Here is a 27,386-nt window from a genome sequence, read left to right as displayed (position 1 = left end):
GAGAAATTAAAAGCGCAACATGGAGTTAAAATTTCTGTCAAGCTGCTGTGAAGTTTTCTATGACAGCTTTGAAAGTTTCACTCCATGTTACCGGCTCACATCTCTCTTTTTAATTTCTCGATTTCGTCGGTCGTTGAGCCGACGGTCGTTTCCAACGACCGAGTCCAGCTAGGAACTGATCGTACAATATCCAGAAATTAAAAAGAGAGATGTGAGCCGGTAAAATGGAGTGAAACTTTCCCAGCTGCCAGCAGCCCCAGTCACGACGTTCTAGCAGGATTCTAGCAGAGTTCTTACAGATCTGAAAATTCTTACAGCATTCTAGCAGAAATATTCCACCGTTCTAGCAGGATGCTAGTAGAACCAGCTCTGCTAGAAAATTTCGTGACTGGGGCTTCACAGCAGCTTGACAGAAACTTTTACTCCATGTTGCACTTTTAATTTCTCGATACCTTTTGCACCGAAATGTTAGGGAGCGTTCTTTTATTACGTAACTCAGAGAATGAGGGTGCTACACTCAAAATCAGAACTTTTATATTATATATTCTTCGTACATAAACCACGTATTATGTACCGACCTGTTTTTTTTATTAGACTCAGGGCTAATCGGGCACGTTTGGACAAATTTAGGGCACAGACTACTCTAGGGAAATGAGCAGAAAGGTTTTCCCCTTGGGGCTTTAGGACCCTATCGAGAAATTAAAAAAGAGAGATGTGAGCAGGTGACATGGAGTGAAACATTCGCAAGTGTCACGAAGAACTTCACAGCAGCTTGACAGAAAGTTGAACTCCATGTTGCACTTTTAATTTCACGATAAGAAAATCAAAAGTTAGGTATTGGTTAAACCGTTAGAAATCTAGCATCGAATACCTCTTAAATAAGAAAGAGAAATAAAAATAATAAATTTATATAACAACCCTGGGAGTGTGATAACCATGTTGAAATCAGGAAACTTGCCGCTAATAGCTTATTTAAGTATATATCAATTTCCAACTACAAGATCTTTATTGTTCTTGTACCCAATTGAGACAAAAATGCTTCCTTCTACCAAGGAAGGATGTATAAACTCATTGCTGTCCGTTTTGTATTCATTAACGCCCCTCTCTCTCTCTCTTTCGAAATCTTTTCCCCTTTCCCTCATACTTGAACCATTCCGGATAAAATAGTCCCAACATGAATGAAGGATGGAATTTAACTTTTGTTTGTTTTTTAATTGTTACTTTTTTTTTTGTAGAGGTTCACCTAAAATTTATCTATTTGCAGGAATCGGTTTCGTTTAATGCAATTTGCTTACAGTTTTCTGCTAAATATGTTAACATCTGTTCTTCAAATGTACAATCTTTTTGCTTAGTTCAACGTTTAGATTTTATTTATGTGGTTTGCTTTTTTTAATGTTCGAAGTCCAAAGTGGTTTCACAGTTACTAGGTTTATCAAAGTTTATAGTTATTTGCTCTGTTATTGATGTGATCCAGGATTGCATGCACAATTGTTTGTATTTTTCTGTTTAGATGTTCAGAAGCTTGTTTGAGTCTATATTGGCTAATAGGTTTGTTGATGTACGATACTTCAATGGAACCTTTTAATCTAATAGCTGTAGGTCTGCTCTGATTGATAGCCGTTTTGTAATAAACTTAATAAATAAAACAGAAAATATAGTATTTTAAATTTTTATTTGTTATCAATTTGTTGCAGCTAAATAAACAATACAAATAAATTATAAAATACGAAGAAAAAATAGTGGCTAGGTGAAAAACTGTTTACAGCATTCAGATTTGCTTTTTATGTTCACCTATTGTGTGCAGTTTATAAATGTTTGCTTTTTAATCTGTGTGTTTAATGTTGTATACAACTTTTTCTGTCTGATCGTCGTCACTTTACGACGAGTTTTCCACCTCATCGTGCTCCAAGATCTCGAAATCTTTTCCTGTTGACGACCGCTGGGATCCTTCTGACTCGCTCTCCGAGGGAGTACTGAAAGGGGGAAAACACGTTTTACAATTAATGGTCATGTTTAGGTCGTAGATGGTGTCATTCGCTCTTGGGACAATGACTATCAATGATGGTACTGAATTCAGGGTTCAGAAATAGTAAATTGAAATGGAAAAATAATCACGATATGTAAAATGCTTCTTGAGATTTGAATGTTTCTCTAAAACAAACATGGCCGGCCAGGGATGATACCTTTCAGAGCCTTAACACAATATATCTACGAAGTAGAAACATCTACAAGAGATGTAGGTTAGTGCCAATGTTCGTATAAAGAAGTGTAAAATGGAGTTAAATTTTCTTTCTTCAGTCAAGCTGTTGTGAAGTTTTCCATGACACTTGCGAAAGTTTCATTGCTCGATATTGTGGATTTAGCTTGTAGCTGGATTTTCTGGCATCTTCTCATGGTCATTGAAAACGGTCGTCAAATGTGTTCAATTTATAGAAAAATTATGGATTAACATTTTGGTTTTTAATCACTTCTCTGACATCAGGAATAATTGTTTAAACATGCTCGCAATTTTTTTATTCAGTCGGAAAAATATTATTTTTCTTGCAAAAAAAACTTTTATTTCAAATCACACGATAATTTTGGCTCGATGCCGCCAAGAGAATGATGAAAACGCGATCAAAAATTAAAGTGGAAGAATAAGGCTTTCAGCTGCTTATTTCAAGCAAAACAATGTAAATGGGTCAAAGCCGAAGTGTAACCAAACAGTCTGTCCTGCTCACGTCAGTGTATGTTTACATTAGGAACGAGCAGGACAGACCGATTGAATTATATTGAGAAATTAAAAAGAGAGATGTGAGCCGGTAACATGGAGTTAAACTTTCGCAACTGTCATGGTCAAGGTCATGGTAAACTTCACTCAAAGTAAAAAGTATCCTTTTTTCAAGTTCACCCGTCGTCACCCTTTAAAAGGGTATCGAAAATGTACTGAATTTGACATACCCTTTTAAAAGGGTGACGCCGGGTGAACTTTAAAAAAGGATAGAAAGTATCCTTTTTAAGGATTGAAAGTACCCTTTTGAGGGATACTTCTGACTTTGAGTGTTCACAGAAGCTTGACAGAAAGTTTAACTCCATCCCAGTCAAATCAATCCGAATCCTGAAACGGAATCTAATTAGAATCGTATACAAATTCCGTTTCAAACGCAACAACCGGTTCCGTGTTCGAACCGGTTGTTGCGTTTGAAACGGAATTTGTATAAGATTCCAATTAGATTCCGTTTCAGAATTCGGATTGATTTGACTGGGATGTTGCACTTTTAATTTCTCGATACCACCCAGTTAACCCAATCGGAATGCTGAAACGGAAATCAAATCGAATCGTTTACGTAAAAACCCGATTCCGTGTACGTACCGGTTGTTGCGTTTGAAACGGAATACGTAAACGATTCGAATTGAATTCCGTTTCATAATTCCGATTGAGTTAACTGGACATCAGTCTGATCGGAGCTGCGTTACATTTCTCAGAAGGTAACTTTTTGCTCGGGATCCTCGGGATCGCGAGAGATGTGGGCAGTCACACTGACAGCGGATCCTCCGTTACTGCCGTTACTTTTAGGACGCGTCTGTTTTGAACCCGCGCGAAAACAAACTTGATTCAGTTGAAATGCGGACGTAATTTGCTTCGGATGTGCGAGAGGCCCGTGATTATTCCGGAATTTCCCAAAATTTAAAACAAGGTTTCGACGGCAACATTTCAAAAGGCATCATGTACATTTCGACACTTTCTGGGTAATTGCATATTCTGAAAGTACTCCTAATAAGCTACCTCTCCACCAAAAATGAGCAAAAGTTACTTCAGTAAAGTCTGTTTAATCATGATTTTAAATAAAGTAACATACACAAAATCTCTGCCATCAGCAGTCCCTGTTTATATAGCCCTGTCAACCTGTCAAACAAAAGACTACATAAACCTCGTGACGAAAAAAAAGCATCATGAACAAAGCGCCATGTACATTCGGCGAAGAAAAACGAATCATAACAAAGCGCCCTCCTCAATGACAGCAGGGTGATATAGACGTTGGTGATTTCAAAAGGAGTTATGTTTGTTTTTCTTAAATAAAACGACGGAAATAATGTTTTATTGAATTTGAATGATCAAGTATCAACGAAAGCAACGTTTTTCATCGTTTGTTATTATTAGAACATCTTATTTTGCTTTTATATTAAAATGGGAATTGAAAATGGATGCTCAACATTCAAATGCGTTTTTCTCAAAACGCATGGTTTGTACATGATGCTTTTTGAAATGTTGGCGTCGGTTTGTCCTCAACCCAGTTGAATCTCGTACAACTTTTCAAGTAAAGTAAGTCCATTCGCTTCGACCAGGATATGGCACCAAATCTTGATGCCCCCTCCAAGAAACCGGACGAGCAGAACCATGACGATTCCGCCCTGGAAGCGATCGCATCGCTGGCCAAGCAATCAACCGCTGGCCAAGCCACCTCCTCGGAGGACGACTTCAAACTGCTGAGTGACGGTGAATCGATCGAGGTACTGGAGGTGGTCGCCGATGCCTCGGCCGGAAGCGGTTCCAGCGATCCGGAAGTGACCGTCAAAAACGATCTGCTGGCTGAACAGAACGAGGAGACTGAGATCTTGCAGGAGTTGGAAACGCAGAATGATTCCGGCGAGAAAGAGCGAATTGCGCTGTATGTTGACGAGGACCAGCGAACGGAAATAGACGCTTCCGAGGTGGTCATTGCTAAAGTCGAGACCAAAGGTAAAAGATGGAAATAGTTTGTTGTAAATGCCCCAAATAAAAATTTATCAATATAATTACAGTTCCGGCCATCGTCCACGAAGTACCGGAAAGCTTCACACGAACCCCCACCGGTGGAGTCCGGTTTGAGAGCTCCAACGGGCTGGAATTCATCTCGCTGGGACCTACGCTGCCGTTGAAGGTCAGTCAGCTGAAATTTTCGGCGCGAATCTTCCACGACGGAATGGAAATCCGGCTGCACAACGAGGGTTGTCTCTTTCTCATTGACGACAGCTTCATGGCCAGGGTTGAGCTGATGCACGCGGTTCCGGTGCTGAGTGCAGGCCACTTTTCCCAAGCAAAAACGGCACTCTTCCGGTAGAAACTATAACACCAGCACTTAGAACTATTACTGACTAAACATGCTTGACTCTTTAGGCAACTCCGCATTGGCCAGATCTTTGTGGATGAGGTGATGGCGTCGCGTGACCGCGAACGAGCCCAACTGTTGGCCACGATCACTCGCATCCAAAAACGAGCAGTGACGGATCCCGCCACCGCGATGCAGCTCTTTTCCGTTGTCCAAAAATCGCCCAACCTCAACTACATTGACTTCTGTGAACTGCTCTTCTACAGCTCGGCCACGCCACCAGTCCTGAAGGAACAAGCCGTCAAACTACATCGAATCGAGGGAAGCACGGAGCGCAGAAATCGCTTCCTGGGGCAATTCCACGTCCGATTTGCCAACCCGACCCACGAGCTCAAGGCCACGCTGAAGGAGTTTTGCACCGCAGTTGTGGAAAATCGCGCCAACTCGTTGCTGGACATGGCTCCGCATTGCCTTCGCGAGCAGTTGAAGGATGTTCCCCAGCGGAGCATATTTCGGATGCACGAAAAAGACGTGAAAGTGTTTCACGATCTGGACCAGGTGCTGAACAGAGAAATCTTCCAGAAACCATTGGAAGATCTTGCCGGGCGGTGGATCAATCGCGTGAATGCTTTGAAACCCAGCGATGCGATCATTTCGGTCGTGAATCCGATCTATTTCTCGCTGTGTCGAAGTCTGGAAGAGTTGATTTTGGAGATCGTCAGTAAAACCGACCACAATCCGGAAGAGTTGCTGCTGAGCGATTGCAAAGGCTGGCATGCGATGAAGACCGCGATCCGATGGAAGTCTGAAACGAGTCTGACCAAGTGTCTTCAGCGGGAGTACTTCTACGTGGTTCGATTGTTGAAGCATTTCGATCCGGCATGGGACAATCGGAAGCCGTTCGACTACAAGCCACGTCGACTGCTGGGCGGCGCTGCCAGGGAATCGATGCTGGGCAGTTTGTTCCGACGACTGATCGGCGAACCCAAGAAAAACCCGCTGGGAATCGCGGACGAGTTCTACGTCTGGTCCTGCCTGCTCGACGACGTTCTTCACCACGTTCTGCTGGATGACGACCACGCTCTGGACGTTTTCGAGCAGATCTTGCAGAACTTTGTTCAGCTGCTCAGCGTGGCCACGTTTGAGCAAATGGAGATGGTTCGGGTCATCACGCACAGCATTGGGCGGTTCATCGTGCAGATTTTCCTCTTCGTCAGCTCGGACAAGGCGCAATCCTACGAGGACAAGCAAATCCTGCAGGCTCAGCTGGACGTCATCAACCGGACGATGCTGGGAGCGGAGTCGACGAAGTTTTTCCGCGATCTGATCGACGTTTTCAGCAGCTACTGGAAGAATCGTTGCGGCATCATCGAGAACATTCCGTCTAAGAATGCCCTCGGGGAAATGGAACAGATAAAGAAGACGCTGCTGGCGATTGTGGTCGTTGCCTTGCGGAAGAACGTCGGCGCCGAACACGTGATCAGCCTGTTTCGGTGCTTGAACGACTTTATCGTCGACCTGGACGACGTGTGCTTCGATTGGTTGATCAAGGCCATTCCGGAACTAGCGATGAGTGGAATGATCGATTTGAAACTAATCAAGCCGGTGGACAACAAGTGGAACGGTACTGAAAACCAGGTGTACCACGTTATTGAGCCAAAGAAGTTCCAGCAGATGTTCCAGGTGCTGCTTGAAGGAGCGACTTGTCCGAAGCACTGCGTCATCGAGGTGATCTCCACGTTGCTTGGCTGCATTCACTTTCAGTTGGAACGCGAACACTGGACGTCCAAGGAAAGCCTGTCCGACTCGGACCAGATCGTGTCCAGCAGCGTCCTAATTTCGTCGATCCGGAGCACGCTGATCTATCTGCGCGAGCAGGAAGAATACGTTTCGTTCGACATGTTCGTAGAAGAAAGGATCAACCCGTTCTGCAAGGTCGTGGAGACCTGTCCCTCGCTGAGTGATTTTGTCAAACGAGTCGGAATGATCAAGGAGTCGTTCTGTTACATGCGAAAGCAGAACGAAATGAGCGTCGCTGAGGCGTTGAGGATGTACGGTGAGCAGAACGACGAGGGCGAGTACAACGCAGAACAACTCCAGCAAGCGTACGAGCAGTACAGTGACCAGTTTGAGACGTACATGGCAGAAACGGTTCCGGAGGAGGATTTTAAAGCCAAGGTTGCCGTTCTGACCAAGCCATTGCTGGAGTCTGTCCAGCCGGGTCTGTTCAAAGAGTGGACCGCCGAGTTCAAACGGACGGAGATGCCGAAGATCCTCGCCGGAGTGGCCGCCGTGTGGTCCACCATGGTGTCTGCGGATGTCTCCAGCACTGGAAAGTACTTCAAACCTCACTGCATCCAGATTTTGTGCGTGCTGAGGCTGCTCGGAGCGGATAGCGGAGAGAAGGGTGTGTCCAAGCACCTGGCGCAGGTTCTCACCGGTCAAGGAAAGTCGCTGGTCCTGGCACTGATCGCGGCGGTCTTAGCGCTGACGGGTCATCAGGTGCAGCTGGTCTGTTACAACGACTACTTGGTGAAACGGGATGCTAAGGATTTTGCTGAATTGTTTGACATTCTGGATATCACCAAAGCTATCAAGTATGGCACCTATAGAGACATGGTGGAAGATATGATTTCTCCGGAAATCGATGGAAAGCGGATGGGTCTGCGATCATTTGTAGCCGATCTGCTGCTATCGGAACCAGATAATTCCCGACCGGATAAACCAAAGGCACAGGTACAAGAGAACTCTGTTCTTCTCATGGATGAGGTGGACGTTTTCTTCACCAAGGAATACTACGGCACGGAATACTATCCAGGAGCTTTCCCCTGCGTTCCTGGAATAGACAAAATTCAGGAGCAAATCTGGAATTTTGTTAACCACGAAAACGTACACGATGCTCAACAATTGACGAACCGTATCAAGCAATACATTACTTCGCCAAAATTCCAAGATAAGGCACAGTTTAACCAGTTCCTAAACAAAGGAAGCTCCTACGATTTGGTAGTTCTTCGAGGGGGGAAAAATGTACTGACACGGTATACTAACAATTCCCTGTTTTACGAACAACTGGAAAGGATGATACTTGCTGCTATTTCGGTCGTTGCCGATACAACACGTCACATCGATTTTAGACTTAATCGTCAAGGGGTCATAACTTATCGAAACGGATCGCGATTCGTCACCTGGACTATCCCAGGATACATGTCAGTTTTCAACTATTTCCGGCTGAAACAACACGATTACAAGGCTGAGGTGGGTTTCCATCAAAACTATGGCTATCTCAATATAATCTGCGGCTCGCTTTCGTATGCAATGCTGCCGAAGGCCTACCCGCTCATCCTGGGAGTCACCGGAACGCTAACGGCGTTGAACCAGTACGAGAAAGCGGCCATCGATCGTCTGTACAACATCAACCGATCCTCGATCATGCCGTCCTTTTTCGGGTGCTCAAATCTCGCATTCAACCCCGAAGAAAACTTCACCCACCTGGCCACCAAGCCACTTTGGATGGGCAAAATCTTCACCCAAGCCCACGCCGCAGTCGGAGCTAATCGTGCCGCGATCATCTTCTTCTACGACGACAAGCTGCTGGAGGAATTCCGTGCGCAGTACTGCGGCCAGTTCGATCGTCTGCAGGTCCTCACCGAGAATACTGAGGAAGACAAGCATGAACACCTGATCAGCGAAGCGGGAGTCGCCAAAACGGTGACGCTGGCCACGCGAGGAATGGGCCGTGGCGTGGACTACAAGTCGAGCGTTGCGGTGGAGCAAAGCGGCGGCGTGCACGTGATCCAGAGCTTCTTCTCGCTGGACGTGAAGGAGGAAACGCAGATCCGGGGAAGAACCGCCCGGAAGGACAACAGGGGAAGCTACGAGCTGATCGTTCTCGATGCGGATTTGGAAGCGAATTCTTTGCTAGATGAGGAAGAGACGGTTACGTACGCGGCGTTGGACGCTGCCAGAGCGAAGTTGTCCTTGCAGGAGAACAAGGACATTGCCGAGTCGATCGAGAAAAATGAAGTCAATCATTTGACCACGATGGAATATCTGGCGTCGTTCTTCAAGTGAATGTAGGGAAGCTTTAGTTGAACAGCAATACAAGAAGTTGAAATATAATCTCTGTTAATTTAAACCCATTAAAGCTTGATAAATCTCATAATCTTTTTATGTTACTCGATGAACGGCATGTAGGGAGTTTACTAATGAATGGAATAGTGGAATAATCCCAAATGTTTACGTTTTGGTTTTGTGCCCTAATGAAATGTTTGGCTCGATTTGTATGCCCGCATCTGGGCCGCCGCCTATTTCGTCGGTCGTTGAGCCGACGGTCGTTTCCAACGACCGAGTCCAGCTAGGAACTGATCGTACAATATCGAGAAATTAAAAAGAGAGATGTGAGCCGGTAACATGGAGTGAAACTTTCGCAGCTGTCCTGGTATATTATAATCTTCACAGCAGCTTGACAGAAACTTTTACTCCATGTTGCACTTTTAATTTCTCGATATTATATTCTTCGTCCATAAGCCACGTATTATGTACCGACCTGTTTTTTTTTCTTGGCCCCAGGGCTCATCGGGCACGTTTGGGCAACTTTAGGGCACATCGAGAAATTAAAAGTGCAACATGGAGTTAAACTTTTTGTCAAGCTGATGTGAAGTTTTCCATGACAGCTGCAAAAGTTTCACTCCATGTTACCGGCTCACATCTCTCTTTTTAATTTCTTGATACTACTCTAGGGCAATGAGCAGAGCTAGGAGCAGAGTGGTTTTTCCCTTGGGGCTTTAGGACCCTATCGAGAAATTAAAAAAAGAAAGATGTGTGCCGGTGACATCGAGTGAAACTTTCGCAAGTGTCATGGAGAACTTCACAGCAGCTTGACAGAAAGTTGAACTCCATGTTGCACTTTTAGTTTCTCGATAAGAAAATCAAAAGTTATTTGTTAAACCCTTAGAAATCTCGCATCGAGTACTTCTTAAATAAGAAAGAGAAATAAAAATAATAAATTTATATAACAACCCTGGGAGTGTGATAACCATGTTGAAATCAGTAAACTTGCCGCTAATAGCTTATTTAAGTATATATCAATTTCCAACTACAAGATCTTTATTGTTCTTGTACCCAATTGAGACAAAAATGCTTCCTTCTACCAAGGAAGGATGTATAAACTCATTGCTGTCCGTTTTATTTTCATTAATGTTTCCTGATCAAATAAATATTCTCTTAAGTTTTGCCCTATCAGTTGAGGGAAACTCTCTCTCTCTTTCGAAATCTTTTCCCCTTTCGCTCATACTTGAACCATTCCGGATAAAATAGTCCCAACATGAATGAAGGATGGAATATAACTTTAGTTTTTCAATTGTTTCTTTTTTTTGTAAGCAGAGGTTCACCTAAAATTTATCTATTTGCAGGAATCGGTTTCGTTTAATGCAATTTGCTTACAGTTTTCTGCTAAATATGTTAACATCTGTTCTTAAAATGTACAATCTTTTTGCTTAGTTCAACGTTTAGATTTTATTTATGTGGTTTGCTTTTTTTAATGTTCGAAGTCCAAAGCGGTTTCACAGTTACTAGGTTTATCAAGGTTTATAGTTATTTGCTCTGTTATTGATGTGATCCAGGATTGCATGCACAATTGTTTGTATTTTTCTGTTTAGATATTCAGAAGCTGGTTTGAGTCTAGATTGGCTACCAGGTTTGTAGATGTACGATACTTCAATGGAACCTTCTAATCTATTAGCTGTAGGTCTGCTCTGATTGATAGCCGTTTTGTAATAAACTTAATAAATAAAACAGAAAATATAGTATTTTAAATTTTTATTTGTTATCAATTTGTTGCAGCTAAATAAACAATACAAATAAATTATAAAATACAGAAGAAAAAATAGTGGCTAGGTGAAAAATTGTTTACAGCATTCAGATTTGCTTTTTAAATGTTCACCTATTGTGTGCAGTTTATAAATGTTTGCTTTTTAATCTGTGTGTTTATTGTTGTATACAACTTTTTCTTCTTCTTTCTGATCGTCGTCACTTTACGACGAGTTTTCCACCTCATCGTGCTCCAAGATCTCGAAATCTTTTCCTGTTGACGACCGCTGGGATCCCTCCGACTCGCTCTCCGAGGGTGTACTGAAAGGGGGGAAAACACGTTTTACAATTAATGGTCATGTTAAGGTCGTAGATGGTGTCATTCACTCTTGGGACAATGACTATCAATGATGGTACTGAATTCAGGGTTCAGGGTTTAGTAAATTGAAATGAAAAAATAATCACGATATGTAAAATGCTTCTTAAGATTTGAATGTTTCTCTAATACAAACATGGCCGACCAGGGATGATACCTTTCAGAGCCTTAACACAACATATCTACGAAGTAGAAACATCTACAAGAGATGATAGTGCTAATCGACGGTAACATTTCAAAAGGCATCATGTACATTTTGACACTTTCTGGGTTATTGCATATTCTGAAAGTACTCCTAATAAGCTACCTCTCCACCAAAAATGAGCAAAAGTTACTTCAGTAAAGTCTGTTTAATCATGATTTTAAATAAAGTAACATAAACATTGCAAAGTCTCTGCCATCAGCAGTGTCTCTTTATATAGCCCTGTCAACCTGTCAAATAAAAGACTACATGAACCTCGTGACGAGAAAAAAGCCACATGAAAAAAGCGCTAGTACATTCGGCGAAGAAAAACGAATCATAACAATTAAAAAGCGTCCCCCTCAATGCAGCAGGGTGATATAGACGTTGGTGATTTCAAAAGAAGTTATGTTTGTTTTTCTCAAATAAAATTACGAAAATATTGTTTTATTGAATTTGGATGATCAAGTATCAATAAAAGCAACGTTTTTCATCGTTTGTTATCATTAGAACATCTTATTTTGCTTTTATATTAAAATGGGAATTGAAAATGGATGCTCAACATTCAAATGCGTTTTTCTCAAAAAGGATGGTGTGTACATGATGCTTTTTGAAATGTTGGCATCGTAATGTTTGTATCGAGAAATTAAAAGTGCAACATGGAGTTAAGCTTTCTGTCAAGCTGCTGTGAAGTTTACCATGACAGTTGCGAAAGTTTAACTCCATGTTACCGGCTCACATCTCTCTTCTCGATAAAGAAGTGTAAAATGGAGTTAAATTTTCATTCTTCAGTCAAGCTGCTGTGAAGTTTTACACGACAGCTGTGAAAGTTTCACTCTATGTTACCAACTCATATCTTCCTTTTTTAACTCCATGTTGCACTTTCAATTTCTCGATAGAAAATTGAAAGCCCGATTGAATTCTATCGAGAAATTTTAAAGAGAGATGTGAGGCGGTAACATGGAGTGAAACTTTCACAGCTCATGGTAAACTTCACAGCAGCTGGACAGGAAATTTAACTCCATGTTGCTATTTTAATTTCTCGATACCATCAGACTGATCGGAGCTCCGTTACATTTCTCAGAGGGTAACTTTTTGCTCGGGATCTTAGGGATCGTTAAAATAAAACGAGAGATGTGAGCAGTCACGCTGACAGCGGATCCTCCGTTACTGTCGTTACTTTTTGGACGCGTCTGTTTAGAAGAACCCGCGAAAACAAACTTGATTCAGTTTGAATGTGGACGTAATTAGTTTCAGATGTGCGAGAGGACCGTGATTATTCCGGAATTTCCCAAAATTTAAAACAAGGTTTGTCCTCAACCTAGTTGAATCTCGTACAACTTTTTAAGTAAAGTAAATCCATTCGCTTGGACCAGGATATGGCACCAAATCTTGATGCCCCCTCGAAGAAACCGGACAAGCAGAACCATGACGATTCCGCCCTGGAAGCAATCGCATCGCTGGCCAAGCAATCAACCGCTGGCCAATCCATCTCCTCGGAGGACGACTTCAAACTGCTGAGTAACGGTGAATCGATCGAGGTACTGGAGGCGGCCGCCGATGTGCTTGATGCCCCGGCCGGAAGCCGTTCCGGTGGTCCGGAAGTGACTGTCAAAGACGAACAACTGGCTGAACAGAACGAGGAGACTGAGATCTTGCAGGAGTTGGAAACGCTGTATGACTCCGGCGAGGAAGAGCGAATTGCGCTGTATGTTGACGAGGACCAGCGAACGGAACTAGACGCTTCCGAGGTGGTCATTACAAAAGTCGAGACCAAAGGTAAAAGATGGAAATAGTTTGTTGTAAATGCCCCAAATAAAAAATTATCAAAATTATGACAGTTCCGGCCATCGTCCACGAAGTACCGGAAAGCTTCACACGAACCCCCACCGGTGGAGTCCGGTTTGAGAGCTCCAACGGGCTGGAATTCATTTCGCTGGGACCCACGCTGCCGTTGAAGGTCAGCCAGCTGAAGTGTTCGGCACGAATCTTCCACGACGGAATGGAAATCCGGCTGCACAACGAGGGTTGTCTCTTTCTCATTGACGACAGCTTCATGGCCAGGGTTGAGCTGATGCATGCCGTTCCGGTGCTGAGTGCAGGCCACTACCAGCACTTAGAACTATTACTGACCAAAAATTCTTGACTCTTTAGGCAACTCCGCATTGGCCAGATCTTTGTGGATGAGGTGATGGCGTCGCGGGACCGCGAACGAGCCCAACTGTTGGCCACGATCAATCGCATCCAAAAACGAGCAGCGACGGATCCCGCTGACGCGATGCAACTCTTTTCCGTCGTCCAAAGTTCGACCAACGTCAACTACATTGACTTCTGTGAGCTGCTCTTCTACAGCCCGGCCACGCCACCAGTCCTGAAGGAACAAGCCGTCAAACTACATCGAATCGAGGGAAGCACGGAACGCAGAAATCGCTTCCTGTGGCAATTCCACGTCCAATTTGCCAACCCGACTCACGAGCTCAAGGCCACGCTGAAGGAGTTTTGCACCGCAGTTGTGGAGAATCGCGCCAACTCGTTGCTGGACATGGCTCCGCATTGCCTTCGCGAGCAGTTGAAGGATGTTCCCCAGCGGAGCATATTTCGGATGCACGACAAAGACGTGAAAGTGTTTCACGATCTGGACCAGGTGCTGAACAGAGAAATCTTCCAGAAACCATTGGAAGATCTTGCCGGGCGGTGGATCAATCGCGTGAAAGCTTTGAAACCCAGCGATGCGATCGTTTCGGTCGTGAATCCGATCTATTTCTCGCTGTGTCGAAGTCTGGAGGAGTTGATTTTGGAGATCGTCAGTAAAACCGACCACAATCCGGAAGAGTTGCTGCTGAGCGATCGCAACGGCTGGCATGCGATGAAGACCGCGATCCAATGGAAGTCGGAAACGAGTCTGACCAAGTGTCTTCAGCGGGAGTACTTCTTCGTGGTTCGATTGCTGAAGCATTTCGATCCGGCATCGGACAATACGAAACCGTTTGACTACAAGCCACGTCGACTGCTGGGCGGCGCTGCCAGGGAATCGATGCTGGGCAGTTTGTTCCGACGACTGATCGGCGAAACGAAGCAAAACCGGCTGGGAATCGCGGACGACTTCTACGTCTGGTTCTGCCTGCTCGACGATGTTCTTCACCACGTTCTGCCGGACGACGACCACGCTCTGGACATATTCGAGCAGATCTTGCAGAACTTTGTTCAGCTGCTCAGCGTGGCCACGTTCGAGCAAATGGAGATGGTTCGGATCATCACGCACAGCATTGGGCGGTTCATCGTGCAGATTTTCCTTTTCGTCAGCTCGGACAAGGCGCAATCCTACGTGGACAAGCAAATCCTGCAGGCTCAGCTGGACGCCATCAATCGGACGATGGTGGGAGCGGACTCGACGAAGTTCTTCCGCGATCTGATCGACGTTTTCAGCAGCTACTGGAAGAATCGTTGCAATATCATCGAGAACATTCCGTCGAAAAATGGACTTGCGGGGATGGAACAGATAAAGAAGACGCTGCTGGCAATTGTGGTCGTTGCCTTGCGGAAGAACGCCGGTGCCGAACACGTGATCAACCTGTTCCGGTGCTTGAACGACTTTATCGTCGACCTGGACGACGTGTGCTTCGATTGGTTGATCAAGGCCATTCCGGAACTAGCGATGAGTGGAATGATCGATTTAAAACTAATCAAGCCGGTGGACAACAAGTGGAATGGTACCAGGAACCAGGTGTACCACGTTGTCAAGCCTGTTGAATTCCAGCAGATTGCTCCTGTTTTGCTAGCAGGTAAAGCTGGTCCAAAGCACTGCGTCATTGAGGTGATCTCCACGCTGCTTGACTGCATGCATACTCAGCTTGAACGCGAACGCTGGACGTCCAACAAATGCCTGTCTCCGTCGGACCAGATCGTGTCCAGCAGCATCCTAATTTCTTCGATCCGAAGCACGCTGATCTATCTGCGCGAGCAGGAAGAATACGTTTCGTTCGACATGTTCGTAGACGAAAGGATCAACCCGTTCTGCAAGGTCGTAGAGACCTGTCCATCGCTGAGTGACTTTGTCAAACGAGTCGGAATGATCAAGGAGTCGTTCTGTTACATGCGGAAGCAGAACGAAATGAGCGTCGCTGAGGCGTTGAGGTTGTACGGCGAGCAGAACGACGAGAACGGGTTCAACGCAGAACAACTCCAGCAAGCGTACGAGCAGTACAGTGACCAGTTTGAGACGTACATGGCAGAAACGGTTCCGGAGGAGGATGTTAAAGCCAAGGTTGCCGTTCTGACTGCTACGTCCTTAATCAGAACCGTAGCTTATCTTGGGTTTGGGGTTTAAAGAGTGCTTTTCGGATAAAAAAAGTAAATCTTTCCCTGTTCCTGAGGGGAACACCCGTGAAGAGTATCGGGGCCGGCATTTACAAAGCGGATTCAGTGACAGTTTATTAATCAACTTAATGTTAACATGTTAAGGGTAATGTTAACATTCCATAGGTCGTCTTCCTAAGGTGTCTTGATAAGGTCCAGTTTGTGACTATACACTACCTTCCCTTTACTAAGCAATCGAATCCAGAAGGGAAAAGATCACCAGTTGTGTTGGTCCGAGCCGGGATTTGAACCCCGATCTACCGCTTACAAGGCGGAAGCGTTACCACTGGGCTACGTGGCTCGGTCATACAGCTTTTCGGATAGCTTAACAAAATACGTCCTTCGTGGTTGTAGTTCAAGTTGAGACTGCTTTATTAATAGTTAACGTTCGGTTCTACTACCCGAGAGTAGTATCGTGTTCGGCCCAGATTGCTCTCTTCTTCTCTCGCCTCTCATCTCCCCCCTTTTAAGACAAAACCCTAATTCGACAACGTTGATCATTTCTTTTTACCAAGAACTTTCAAATTGAGAGAGCTGTGCCTAGAACTTTTGCTTCTTTTGGATCGCCGAATTGGTTTGTCTTTTTGTTTTGGTTCTGTTTCTTCGTCAGCTGATGAAAGTGACTCTTCAGTTGATGATTCTTTTTTGTTTGCCTCTACATCAGCTGACGAATCTTTTGTGTTGTCTTCTTCATCAGAACTGTTTGTTGACAATGTTGGGGATGTGTTGTTTGGGTGTGTGGAAGTAGAATTATCTGGCCTGATTTTTAATGTAAATGGAACTTGTGGGATTCATTTTAATTGGTTTACATGAGCTTTGCGAATGTTTCCCTGAATTTGAATAAGAAAAAATAATTCTGACATTGGCTTTATGATTACAGCTTCATGACAGAACTTCCTCCCATTCATCTTATAAGTGTAAATTACCTTATCGTTACTCTTAAATTTTCTAGTGTTTTCATTTTCGTAATTCGTGCTGAAAACTGTTTTCTTTTCTCTTAAATTTATAAGTTCAGAACGTGGAATAAAGTTGAAAACTCTCTGGTTTGGAATAATTCGGTCTCCAGTTGTGGGAGTTTGGTGATGGTGATCACCCTTACCAAAAATCATGATTTTTTGAGTTCCAAATCCCACTTTTCATACGATTTTTTGAGCTCAGGTACTACAACCATAGAAATGGTTATATGGGTTGAACTGAAAAATTCGTATGAAAAGTGGGATTTGGAACTCAAAAAATCATGATTTTTGGTAAGGGTGATGTAGAAATGTGCGAATATTATTGTCTATCTGTAACGATGAAAGGGAATCTTTTTCATTGATTAGTTTGTCCAGCACCGCTTTTGTGGTTTGAACCGCTCTTTCAGCAAGTCCGTTGCTGGCTGTATTTTTGTATTTTTGTATTTTTTTTATTTTTGTATTTTTGTTTTTTTTTTTGTATTTTTGTTTTTTTTGTATTTTTGTATTTTGTATGGCGATTGGCCACGATCCACAAATTTTTTTTTGTCTGGACAATTGTCCCTGAGAGGGGGGGATTGAGATTCTCAAAAAAGTGTTCACGTGGTTTGTGGATGATCCCATTTTGTATTTTTGTATTTTTTTTGTATGGTACTGATGGATTGTAGAGTATATTTATTTGGTATCGTATCAAATTACTAAAATTTGTCTTATTTAGGGTTGCTGAACTAAAAATTATAAATATTACAGAAACGTTATTTTTAATTATTCGATGGTTCGAAGCATTTGAAAACTCTTCGATCATCTACTTTGAACTACAACACAATATTAAAACAATCTACTAACTTTCACGACACTTCCCCTAACGTCCAAAGTCATCTTTCCATAAATCTGTCACGAAAGTAGCTAGACACGTGGTTGAGTCGTCACGTGAGTAATCTGTAATTCTGTAATTCTGTAATTTCGGAATACATTCGTCCGGCTTCAGCTGAAGATTCATGCTGTCCCATGTTGCATGTTCGAGTGTAGACCTACGGAAAACCTTGCCGCGAGGAGAGGTGAGTGAACCTGTACACGAGCCACCTACGACATAATTCCTCGGGCGGCCCAGGTCAACTCGAAGTTACCCCAGGCACCCCCAGTGCAGGACACATTGGGGGTAGAAAGCGGATAGAATTAGCAAAACATCAAAGCAGAGCGCGAGCCATACTTTTAAAGTGGTATCTGCAAAGAAATTTGTATTAACAAAATGGTCAAAAATAAAAAGGCGATACTAATTAATACTTCCCTGCGACCTTGGAGGTCTCTCGGTTGGACATATAGCCGTGGACACCAAGCTTGGTAGCAATCCTCGTCAGTCGGTGTGGTATTGATCACAGCTGATGTTAATTTGTCCTGCAGCTCAGATGCTCGCTCATTCGGTTTGAAACGAAAAGAACAAAAGAGAACACAAGAAAACATTAGATTCTGATAGTGAGTTTTACACAGATATAAAGTGTAATATAATATTAAATATATTTATAATAATATTTTCACTTCACGATTATTTATTGACACTTTATTTAGTTAGCTTTCGCTATCACTTTCACTATTTCTTCGGGTCGTCTAATTTTCGTCGTGTTCCCGCACTTGAAGAATTCCGCATAACTTATCATTGCTAGTTAGAAGTGTCATGTCGAACATGTTACAAGCTAACACAACAGTGACACAGAAACAGAACTTCACAAGCACGGGAATTTGCACACGACCTCCCAGTGAATTAATACCGAGCTTTAACTATTTTCATACTACTATTACCTAAAATGTCCAAAGCAGCTCAGTAAAACTCACTGGAAGCGTTCCACAATTTAGCCCCATCCGGGGGGAGCTTATCCCTTTGTACCCTCGTGTTTGTTTCCTTTGATCAGTAGTCTAGGTAGTCCAACAATGTTCAGTACAAGTTTGAATCGAAAGCAATTGCTTCAACAGCTGAACGGATCAAACTATTGCTTCCCTTGCTGAACTTACTATGCTACTGTTACTAAGGAAACAAAAGGATAAAACATCATGATTTGATGTTCTAACAGGTACGTTCAACTAGCCAGCTGCGAGACCCATCAGCCCGGCCGGGAACCAGTCCATATCTGTCGAGTACAGCATACGGTGTGGTTCACAAAATATCAAATACAGCAAACACAACACTAAGGCTATACATATGGACTGGCGGGATGGAAGCACGTGGACACCTCCCCCCGAGTCGTCACGTGAGTAATCACATGAAAAACTCTGACGTAAACAACTCTGACGTAAACAACTCCGTTACCAGTCACGTGGACAGCCACAGTTTGCCGAAAAACCCAAAAATTATACATTCCATTGAAACAAAATTAGAAACAATTCAACTACTAAGACAGGATGCGTACACTAAAACCCCCGTTTACGCGCAGGCGTTACGCTTTTTGTTTGGTTAATTTCTTGAAAACAGTATAATGTTTTTACATTCTTTTAAAAGCAATTTGTAGATCTGCACAAGACCTATAAATCGCTTTAAAAAGATTGCAAAAATATTGCGTCGTTCCAGAGAAATCGACGAAATATAAAGCGTAACGCCTGAGCGTAAACTGGGGTTTTAGTGTATAGAGATATCCATGCGCGAGAGTATGTTAGTTTGTTTACACACGAGAACCACGTGCTTGAAATTTCAGCCAATCACAATCGATCAAATTCAAAACAATACTCCGGGCGAGCCTCTGCTGCTGGAATAGGGTCCAGTACTCGATCGATCACTGACATAAAAAAGTAATCTAGAATATAGAATTTTTATTATATTGAAGTGTCCTCTAACAATTGAAAATATATTTTGCATTTTTTATATTCATGTTTTTTTTATCTTGTGCTTGAGAAGGAAAAATTGCTAAGCAAAAGGGATGATAATGGGCTTTGGTCTTTTTGAGACATCTCAAAATTTTATTAGCAAACGATACATTATTGCGCAATGTATTTCAATATGTTAGTAAAAATGTTGATGAAAAAATATCAACTTTCTAAAATTTATTTCCATAATAGAGAGCACAAATGTGAAGTCTACCCTATAACGCTCCTTTGTCCTCGCTTTGTGCTGGCCGTGTGCAGCAGCAGCAGAAAAGCATGGTGCGCTGTTGCCATTTTTGCGCTGCGCAACCGAATTGCTTGTTGCACTTGTGTTGCATTATTTCAGAATATTCAAAAAAATATTGTAAAATCGCGAATTATTACAGAAAATGTGTACTAAACCAATAAAGGTTGAAAGGTATTTAAATCAACCAACTTCAAATCACTCTACAGAACAAACCAACCACCTCAAAACGTTGTACGACATTTCTTCGTAATGTCGCATGCAACATTTTTTGAAGAAGAAGAAAACAACTTCCCCGGCTGATGTGAGCCCTTAAGATTGAAACAACACGCTTACAACGCTAAGGTGGGTGTCTATCCAAACTATGGCTACCTGGTCATTGGTTGCGGTTCTCTGTCCTACGCCATGCTGCCGAAGGCCTACCCGCTCATCCTGGAAGTTACGGGAACGTTGACCTCGCTGAACCAGTACGAGAAAGCGGCCATCGATCGTCTGTACAACATCAACCGATCCTCGATCATGCCGTCCTTCTTCGGGAGCTCAAATCTCCAATTCAACACCGTAGAGCACTTCATCCATTTGGCCACCAAGCCACTTTGGATGGGCAAAATCTTCACCCAAGCCCACGCCGCAGTCGGAGCGAATCGTGCCGCGATCATCTTCTTCTACGACGACACGCTGCTTGAGGAGTTTCGCGCGCAATACTGCGGCCAGTTCGATCGTCTGCAGGTCCTCACCGAGAACACCGACGAAGACAAGCATGAACACTTGATCAGCGAAGCGGGAGTCGCCAAAACAGTGACGCTGGCCACGCGAGGAATGGGCCGTGGAGTGGACTACAAGTCGAGCGTTGCGGTGGAGAAGAACGGCGGCGTGCACGTGATCCAGAGCTTCTTCTCGCTCGACGTGAAGGAAGAAACGCAGATCCGGGGAAGAACCGCCCGGAAGGACAACCGGGGAAGCTACGAGCTGATCGTTCTCGATGAACATTTGAAGACTCAACAGTTGATCGACGAAGGACAACAGGAGGTGACGTACGCGGGATTGGATGCGGCTCGTACGAAGATCACACTGAAGGAGAACAAGGACATTGAGGAATCGATCGAGGAGAACACCAAAGATCATATGACAACGTTGGCCTACTTGCAGTCGTTCTTCAAGTGATGTAGTTGAAGCTGTACAAACAGGTAGGGGCAGAATGGACCAGAGGGGCAGAATGGGCCACCCTTGGTTTTGGGCTTTAGAATGGATTTAGACCAATTGTAAGGCAAGGGTCTTATAAAGGACGTCAAATAACTTCACCATACCGAAAACGACCTTTTGTTTTCATTGTATTTTTCGAATTATGAGCAAAAATGTAAATTTATTGACAAAACTACGCAAATGTTGTTTATTTCGAGGTTTTTAAAAAAAGCTTTCTGAAAAGTTGGATTGTTTGAAAAAGTTTGCTTAATGCTTATAACGTTACTAGATGTTACTACCAAGGTATACAAACAACAACGGAACCTTCAAATCATTTAGAAACTTGGTGGTGGAAGTGTTCAATTAAAATCCACTTGGGGGCAGAATGGACCACCCTTATCCTGCCTTATAAAAACAATCAAAAGTTATGAAATTTGGATTAAATGGATTATTTCACTCCTGGTAGCTTCACAAATCACGTTTAATGCAAAATTAGTTGATTTTTTAGTTGTTTTGATGATTATTTGTAAAAATAGTGTCCTTTTTCAACATATTAACACTATTTTCAATTTTTTTTTTTTTTTGATAAGTGACTATTTTTATTAAAGTGGTCTAACTTCATGTAAACTATGTTAGAAAGGTACCTTAAGTCATTTCTTATCTCCCTTCAACGTTGTATTAGACAAAATGGCTTGTTTTCTAAGGTGGCCCATTCTGCCCCGCAGGGTGGCCCATTCTGCCCCGCACCCTGGAAAAAAAGTCGAAAAAACTTTTTTTTTAAAGTGGCTCAAAAACAGTTTTAAGCTAAAAAATTTCATCAACCAAGTATATAACATTGAAGGGAACATCCCAAAGCATAAGCCTACTACACTGAATTCATAAATTTTCATGTTTTTCTATGGTTTTTGGCGCATTTTACTTAGGCGGGCCATTCTGCCCCCCCTCCCCCTACGTTCGAACGAATAAAGTTAAGCGGATTTCCCCTTTCTAGTCTTCACGAGTCTTTCGTCAACTTTAGTACGTATGTCTTTATTGCATGCAACTTAAACATCATTTAAAAACAGTTACTCACTTTTTGTCGTTCTCGTCGTCCTCCTCCTCCTCCTGCTCATCGCTGGCCGTTTCCTCGACCTTTCCCTTGCCCGTTCGTCGGTTGCGCAGCTTGCTTTCCGCGTCGGCGGCGATCTTGGCCTTGTCTACCTCTTTGCCCTCGTCAATCTTGGCCGGAACGTTCGTCGTCGCGCCCTCGTCCTCGGCGTCGCTGTCCTTGTCGCGCTTTTGCTTTTTCTTCTTCTTGCCCTTGTCCTTGTCCGTGCTGCCGTCCTTGTATTCGTGCTGGAAGAAATTAGATTGATTAGAAGGAGTTGTTCTGGAGAATTTCGCATCTTTTTCTTGCTTACATCATACAACGGCCAGAACGAGGCGAAGAAGCCCACGTCCTCGGTCAAATTCGGCAGCAGCCAGAAGTGATGCTTGCCACCGGTCACGATCCAAACCAGACAGAAGATGACGAACCGCAGCACGGCCAACCCGAGGATAAACACCAGGAAGCCGGCGGCCGCTATACTGAGATAGTAGACTCCCTTCCGCAGCAGCGGTGGCCACAGCGGAAACAGACAGATCACGATGGCACCGACCACGAGCAACGCCCCAAAGATCCAGTAGTGCATCGGGATCGGGTCGTAGAGCCAAACGTACGCCTCGTGTCCGTCCACAAACAGCTGCTCCGGGTGCATCTCGAGCCGGATCTTGCGCTTGCGTTTCTCCTTGTCCTTGTCGGCGGCGGCACCTCCCTTGCCCTCGGCATGGCTACTCTCGCCCCCGTCCGTCGTCTTGTCGTCCTTAGCGCCCTTCGGCTGGTCCTTTTCCTTCTCGCTGCCCTTCTTGCTCTTGCCGCGCAACTCCTGCTCACTCACCGCGACCTTCCGTGCCCGGTGAAACAGCTTGTGGTGCAGCATTTCGTCCATAAAGTCGATTACGGCCTGCCGGTGCGGAAACAGACAGTTGTCGCCTTGGGCAAACTTGGACGCGAGCAGCGCGTCGATGGCGCGCACCGCCGAAAAGTACTCCACGTTGTGGTTCAGAAACTTGGTCTTCTTCGTCGGGACGTTCGATTTGAGCCACTTGGCCACCTTCAGCTCGTCCTTGGTGGCCTTCTCGATCTCCTGCTCACCCGGGCCGGTGTATTCCTGGGGAAAGAAGGTTGGATAAGTTGAGGCCATAAACGCTGTGACTTACAAATTTTAAAATTTAGTTGTTCAACCTAAAGCTTCGGATAATCGAAACTTTGGATAATCTAAGCTTCGGATAATCGAGTCTGGGCTGTAAATTTTAGTCAAATACAGAATTCGAATCATTTGATAAACGTTTGATACTTCTTTTCTTGTGCCAATATTTCTTTATTTGTACTAATTGATCAAGTTTTTGTGAATACTTGATTCATGATTGAAACAGCTTCCAAAGATGATTATATGAAATTTCAAGTCACAATTGAAGGATACTTAAAAGGTTGGCTTGATAATAACTCAGAAATATGTCCAGAGCCTTTATTTTTTTTTACCGAATACGGTAGATTTTACCGATTTTTCAACTGCTGAACATTTCGGTAAACTGAATAGGGGAAATTCTCGTATGTTTGGCAGGTTAAGCACTCGCTCCTAACTCCATCCAATTTGCTGATTTTCACTATTTAAACAACTAATTTTGCAAAACTTTTGATAGAAACTGGCTTGCTCACTTCTTATTGAGCTATTTATCACTCCATTTCAGTTGAAAACGCTTTTAATTAGCTTTAATTGAATGTCAAAGTTCTGACCTGCCAACATTAGAGGCACGCTGGAATTAGATGCTGTTCCCCTAGTACCGAATTTGGTCAAATTTTACCGAAATTCTGTAATGAAGTTGCTTGTTGTTCATGTTACTAAAGATTTTCGGTAATTTTTTGTTCATTCTGAATTTCAGGGTTGTTACGGGAAAGTCGAAAAAAAATCCGCGCCAAATCCGCGCCGACCGAAACCTCAATCCGCGCGAAATCCGCGCCATATAAAAAAAATTCGGACCAACATTCAAGAAATGTTATTTCCAAAGAAAAAAAAAACTACAGAAGTATTTTATTAAAAATATGAAACTCGTTTTATGTTTGAAGGAATGCAAGCAACAAAAAATCCTTCTAAAAAATACCTCAAGAGACATCAACAAAAGTGTCACAAAAAAAAAAAAATTCTTTTTGCAAATCAGAGGGACACTACAATAATGTTGACCAATATAAACAAAATTTGAAAATCTAATAAATCAAATTTAACTTCAAAACTACCATCTCAAAAAAACCAAAATCTAAAATTTTAATATGATTAAATATTAGATTTCGAAATTCTAAAAATTAAAAATCTATAAATTTTAATACAGATTGTATTCCAAATTCCTCACTAAAATTTCATTCCGAAACAAATTGCATTTCCAATATTTAAAATATTTTCTTCTAAAAATTTAAGAATTTAAGAATCTAAGAATTTAAGAATTTAAGAATTTAAGAATTTAAGAATTTAGGAATTTAAGAATTCTCGATTAAATTTTCAAAAGGTCCTATCTGCATAGGAAACCCATGAGGGATAGGTTGTTTTGAAAATTTAATCTAGAATTTAAGAATTTAAGAATTTGAGAATTTGAGAATTTAAGAATTTCAGAATTTCAGAATTTAAGAATAAAAAAAAACAAAAACAAACATCTTCAGAAAAAAATCTATTAATAAGATATTGAAAATACACTCAATGGAAAAAAAACAAATTCTCGTTATTCTTGATATTATTTTTCATAATAACTTGAAAATAATTCTATCTATTTATCTATTTATTTATCAAAATTGCCATACGCGCGAAATCCGCGCCTGAGCAAAATTTGTCAGCAAATCCGCGCTATCTGCGCGAAACGCGCCATCCGCGCGATCCGCGCCCTCCGTAACAACCCTGGTTTGACAGACGTTTAAACCGATTTTTCAACAACCGGATTCCGTAAAAAAAATCTAAATATGTACCCATGTTTTTACACGCAATGTTACTAAGATAATTGAAGTTGATCTAGTTTTACAAAAATGCAAGCAATTTTATTAAATTGATTTTCCTTAAAAATTTTGAGCAAAAAATTGTTACATCACCCTAAAATTTAACTTTAAAACTTCAAAATTGGAAATTCTCATAGAAGTGGCGTGTAATTTAATTTACGTGTATTTTTTTCCAGAAAGATCGTCCAATTTCCTACAAGTTTGTCTTTGACCACTTTTTGATATGATGCAACGGATTCGAGATACAGTAATTTTTAAATTACAAAATACAAAAATATTTAAATAACTTACGCCCTTCTCAAATGTTATTTGCGAGTACAATTGGGTCCTAAAATGAAGCTTAGATTGCTGATATTATTGTTTACAGCGATAAAGCTTTTTTTTTCTGAGTACAATGACCCTATGTATGACCACAAACAGTTTAAAATGGATTTTTAAATCAATTTTGAAAAATTAACCTCGCGGTCCTTCTTGACAGAAAAGCTCCTACTTGACAGCTCGTTCCAAGGGGACCATAGTTGATCCATCGAAAAAATGTTGTCTTGTCAAAAAAAAAAATTTGCCTTTAAAAAAGTGATCAGAAATGGTTTCTAATCGTGTTTTTTACCGTTGTGTGTGTGTGTGTGTGCAACCAACCAAACGGGACCACGCGGTCACTTCTTACAAATTGAGTTGTTTCCATATATTTTTAGATCTACATTCTATACATGCAAATAACTCGCATAGGCATTTCTTGAGTTTTTTTTGATAAGGTCCTATAAACAAATGTAAACATTGAGTGTATCCCGCTTACTCCGATGGACTTTGACATAAGGTGTGAAAGGGATACACTCAATGTTTACATTTGTTTATAGGACCTTATCAAAAAAAAGTCAAGATTTGGAAGGTGTTAGCTCTGCCGAGCTTCGGTGACCCATTTCTACGCTGGTTAGCCGAGCGCGAGGTACTTCAGCTTTATCGACAAGCCCCGCCCTGAAGAACGTTTGCACCAATCGGGTTCAAACGTTATTTAGAACTTCCGAACCCTTGTCAAATGGACAAGGACCCAGCGCGTATATAGTTGATAGTAATAGTATTTCTAATTCCAGTCTTCACTCACCAAGCTGTGATGGCGTAGTGGTTAGCATTTTTGCTTACCAATCCAAAGGACGGGGGATCGAACCCCGACTCGGGCGACTTTGATTTTTCGTTCATGTTCAAGTTTCAAGATTAATATTTCCTATACTTTCTCGTTGGGAGCAGATGGGAATCGAACCCAGGACCATTCGCTTACAAAGCGAACACCGTAACCAGTCAGCCACGGCCGCTCCTCTCTAATCGTGTTTTTTACCGTTGTATGTAAAAATTAACATAGGGGTTTAGTACCCAATTGGCTCCATAAACACAAAAATGGCTTATATAGGCCTAGGATAACATGTCTACAAAGTTTTATTAAAATCGGAGAGGGTCGGGTACAAAAGTATCAGGAAAATTCTCGATTTGAGCTGGAATGCTCATAAAACTCTAGAAATGAAATGAAACAAATATTGTCGCACACAAGCAAACGATTTAAAATTTTACAAAAGAAATGGCCAAAATCTTCACCAACCCAAAACATAATTTTCAATAAAAACACAATTTCTTATTCGTCCCAGCTGATCATCAACCCTCTCCTCCAGCAAACTGGCACCCCTGCCAGACGCTGTCGTCATCAATTCTGTGCCTGCCTGCTTTCTCCCAGTTTTGCGTTGTCGTCACTTTCACACTGCCGTCGTGCTTGCGTGTCCCTTTTTCACTCACTCACTCACAGCAGCAACACACTCTCTTTCCCGTTATGAACTTGAAAAACTCCGCCCATCACTCCCACTGCGCGTACAGCCAGGACACATCAAAGGAGGCCACTTTTGTTATCAAACCAGCGGTCCTTGCGACCCGGCCCCGAGTTTGCCATGGGAGGAACCTTCCTCGGAACTTTGCAGGCTAAACAAACCACACGTCATCTAATCGAAGAAGACGACGACAAAACAGCAAAACTTTCACCTAATTTTCTTGAAAACGAACGTGAGATTCTTATCAACCCCATTTCTTCGCAGGCGAAAGCTGCTGAGCTCAGCAAAACTTACATCTTTGCGCTTCTTGGAGCGTTTTTTATCCGCCATCGGGTGTAGAGTTTACGGACTTCCGGCTTCGGTGATAAGGTGTCCAGCTGGCGCGGCGATTTGTTTGCTTTTTGCGGGCGCAGAATTACTACGCGTATTTTAAATCGGCCACCGTCGCAAATGCGAGTCGCAGGTAAAAACGATGATGACAGCTAGCCCACCTCCAGTGGTC

The 27,386-nt window shown here is 42.7% G+C and overlaps 2 protein-coding genes across 4 annotated transcripts; one reads left to right on the top strand and one right to left on the bottom strand.

Moving 5' to 3' along the window:
• Positions 1–964: 964 nt before the first annotated feature.
• LOC120418399 (translocation protein SEC62) lies at positions 965–27,386 on the bottom strand. 2 transcript variants are annotated; one of them, XM_039580773.2, is made up of 4 exons: positions 27,179–27,386; positions 22,420–23,208; positions 22,092–22,354; positions 965–1,973 (listed from the first exon to the last, which is right to left on the bottom strand). In XM_039580773.2, exons 1-4 carry the CDS (start codon positions 27,212–27,214, stop codon positions 1,877–1,879), a joined length of 1,185 nt encoding a protein of 394 aa, XP_039436707.1. In that variant the 5' UTR covers positions 27,215–27,386; the 3' UTR covers positions 965–1,876. The 2 variants fall into 2 exon arrangements, with proteins under 2 accessions (XP_039436707.1, XP_039436706.1); XM_039580772.2 differs by lacking the exon at positions 965–1,973 and adding an exon at positions 10,872–11,198 and having other exon boundaries at positions 27,179–27,384.
• Positions 3,506–9,154, top strand: LOC120418398 (uncharacterized). 2 transcript variants are annotated; one of them, XM_039580769.2, is made up of 4 exons: positions 3,506–3,677; positions 4,327–4,720; positions 4,783–5,077; positions 5,138–9,154. In XM_039580769.2, exons 2-4 carry the CDS (start codon positions 4,330–4,332, stop codon positions 9,138–9,140), a joined length of 4,689 nt encoding a protein of 1,562 aa, XP_039436703.1. In that variant the 5' UTR covers positions 3,506–3,677; positions 4,327–4,329; the 3' UTR covers positions 9,141–9,154. The 2 variants fall into 2 exon arrangements, with proteins under 2 accessions (XP_039436703.1, XP_039436704.1); XM_039580770.2 differs by lacking the exon at positions 3,506–3,677 and having other exon boundaries at positions 4,274–4,720.

The sequence above is a fragment of the Culex pipiens genome, chromosome 2 (genome assembly GCF_016801865.2).
Source record: "Culex pipiens pallens isolate TS chromosome 2, TS_CPP_V2, whole genome shotgun sequence".
NCBI lineage: Eukaryota > Metazoa > Arthropoda > Insecta > Diptera > Culicidae > Culex > Culex pipiens.
This window is presented reverse-complemented; position numbering and strand designations above follow the sequence as displayed.